Genomic DNA, 2,788 nt, shown 5'->3' with positions numbered 1-2,788 from the left:
AGTGCCGGTACAGGGCAAGGTGAGCATTTCTTATGCTGACGTGAATGGCTTAACCAAGACCTGGAGATACTGCATCAGAAATGGGTTGAACATGAACCATGTTATAGTTTAGACAAAGTAGAAGGAAAAATGGCAATTGAAAACCCTACTAAATACAGACTGGTCCTAACGTGAGTTACATGGACAGCTATGTGCAGAAAAACATGAGCAGTTTATTGCTGCTTAGATACTACCAGCCATCAGTTTCCACATGGCATCCTTGAGCTCCTGGTTCCTCATGCTGTAGATGAGGGGGTTCACTGCTGGTGGAAGCACTGAGTAAAGGAATGACAGTACCAGGTCCAGAAATAGGGAGGAGATGGAGGGGGGCTTCAGGTAGGAAAACAATGCAGTGCTGACAAACAGGGAGACGACAGTCAGATGAGGGAGGCAGGTGGAAAAGGCTTTGTGCCGTCCCTGCTCTGAGGGGATCCTCAGCACAGCCCTGAAGATCTGCACATAGGATACCACAATGAACACAAAAACACCAGAAACTAAGCAGGCACTGACCACAATGACTGCAATCTCCCTGAGGTAGGCATCTGAGCAGCAGAGCTTGAGGATCTGGGGGATTTCACAGAAGAACTGGTCAACAGCATTGCCCTTACAGAGGGGCAGTGAAAATGTATTGACTGTGTGCAGCACAGCATTGAGAAACCCACCGCCCCAGGCAGCTGCTGCCATGTGGACACAAGCTCTGCTGCCCAGGAGGGTCCCGTAGTGCAGGGGGTGGCAGATGGCAACGTAGCGGTCATAGGCCATGACAGTGAGGAGATAGTACTCTGTTGCAATTAAAAATACGAAGAAAAAGATTTGAGCCACACATCCTGTGTAGGAAATGGCCCTGGTGTTCCACAAGGAATTGGCCATGGATTTGGGAACAGTGGTGGAGATGTAGCCAATGTCAGCAACAGAGAGGTTGAGGAGGAAGAAGTACATGGGTGTGTGGAGGTGGTGGTCACGGGCTATGGTGATGATGATGAGGCCATTGCCCAGAAGAGCAGCCAGGTAGATGCCCAGGAAGAGGCAGAAGTGCAGGATCTGCAGCTCCCTTGTGTCTGCAAAGGGCAGGAGGAGGAACTGGCTGATGGAGCTGCTGTTGGACATTTCCTTTCTGTGGGCATGGAGACCTGTTCAAGGAAAAGGCAGTTGGGGAAAGAAGTTAGGGAACTCTTCTTTGAGGAAATCTTCTTGCAACTCTTAGGGATTACACTCAGATTGACTGGTCCTCCTGAATACAGAGGGAGGTCTGTTTTGTGCTGGCTTGAGCGTGCCACTGCTGGGAGCAGGGTCAGCCGTGGGCTTTCGAGAACTCAGTCCTCCCTGACAGCAGTCAGTAAATAGAAGGATGGTGAGATCTCAGCCTAATCCCCTGTGGATAGGAATGAGCTTTTCAGCACTGTCACTCCAGTTTCACCTGGTGGCAGGGCAGAGCTTTGAAGCTTTGGTAACTGTGGGACAAAGACAGCAAGGACAGGAGGGGAAACAGCAAGAAATGCTGCAGCCAAGGCTGGAAGGACAGAAACAGACAGACAGGCACTCAGGAGTTTCCTCTTACTTTGTGTTTGCTATCAAGGACAAGACTCAGTCAGAAACCCTGGAACTCTGCATGCAGAGTCTGTGCTGGGTGGATGAAACCAGAGAGTTGCAGTAGGAAAGTGTGAGCACTGTGGGGGTGTCAGGGAGTTACCAAATCCCCACTGCCAGGGCATTTCTGGGAGCAGCTCCCTCTGTTTCTGCTGCCTGAGCTGCTTCTCTTTGCCCATGTCACCTCCTTCTCTGTGCTCACAGACATCATCCAACCTGCCCTGTACTGAGCTCTGCTCTGCAGAGCCCTCCTGGCATCAGGGCACTGCCCCGGGGATCCTCTGTGTGTGCAGGGCTCAGGAGAAGCTCTGACAAGTCCTAATGACAAGTGAGTTTGGACTGCCTTCTGCAAAGTGATTGAGAAAAGCTCAGCTCCCAGTTCCCAACCAGTACACAGGAGCAGAAAATTCAAAGCAAAGTCTCTTCACCTGAGTGGAAAATGCATCCTTGGTGTTCTTGAACATACCCAGGGAAGTCGCCAGGGATCCTCTGGAGCTGGGAGCAAACCTGTCCTACACATCACACTAACAGCAGAAGGAGCCTATACTGTCCTTTGATGGATCACACTCCAACCCACAGGTCCTTCTCTATCCCTGTGGAAAGCCCATGAGCCAGGCTGAGTGCTGACCCTGGCAGCAACAGAGTCCCTGCCCCAGCACACAGTCCCGGCAGGCAAAGGGACCCTGCTCACAGGGAAAGCCCTGGGCACCCCTGGGTGCACACGCTGCTTCACACCTCTGCAACCATGCCCAGGAGAAGACAGCTGTCCTGCCCTGTCCCTCTGATGGGGCAGAAGGGCATCCCTTCCAGGCAGCACTTCCTGGTCCTATAGAGAACCTGTCCTCCTGACAGAGCCCACACACTGCCCCATGTCCCAGCTTGAGGAGATCCCTCCAGGAACAGAACCTGCATTGCCCTGCACCCACAGACATACCAGGCAGAGTGCTGTGGAGATTTCAGCTCCAGTGAGCTCTCAGCATCCATCAGCTCTCTCAGCCTCACAGGTCTCCCCTCGGTGCCTACAGGCAGTGTCCCCAGCCCTGTGTGCTTGGCAGAGGAGCTGCTCCTGGCCAGAGCTGTCTCTCTGCAGCGCTGCAATATTTCTGAGCTCCCACTGTCCATCCCAGGAGCCCAGCCCAGCTCACAGCAGAAGAAGAGTTGA

General features: G+C 52.9%; 1 protein-coding gene across 1 annotated transcript; it reads right to left on the bottom strand.

Moving 5' to 3' along the window:
- Positions 1 to 222: 222 nt before the first annotated feature.
- Positions 223 to 1,146, bottom strand: LOC311203067 (olfactory receptor 14A16-like; the record flags this gene model as incomplete). The annotated part of the gene is made up of 1 exon (XM_084277702.1): positions 223 to 1,146. The coding sequence occupies one exon, from the start codon at positions 1,144 to 1,146 to the stop codon at positions 223 to 225; it is 924 nt and encodes a 307-aa protein (XP_084133828.1).
- Positions 1,147 to 2,788: the final 1,642 nt, after the last annotated feature.

The sequence above is a fragment of the Gallinula chloropus genome (assembly GCF_964237585.1).
Source record: "Gallinula chloropus genome assembly, chromosome: 35".
Lineage (NCBI taxonomy): Eukaryota > Metazoa > Chordata > Aves > Gruiformes > Rallidae > Gallinula > Gallinula chloropus.
This window is presented reverse-complemented; position numbering and strand designations above follow the sequence as displayed.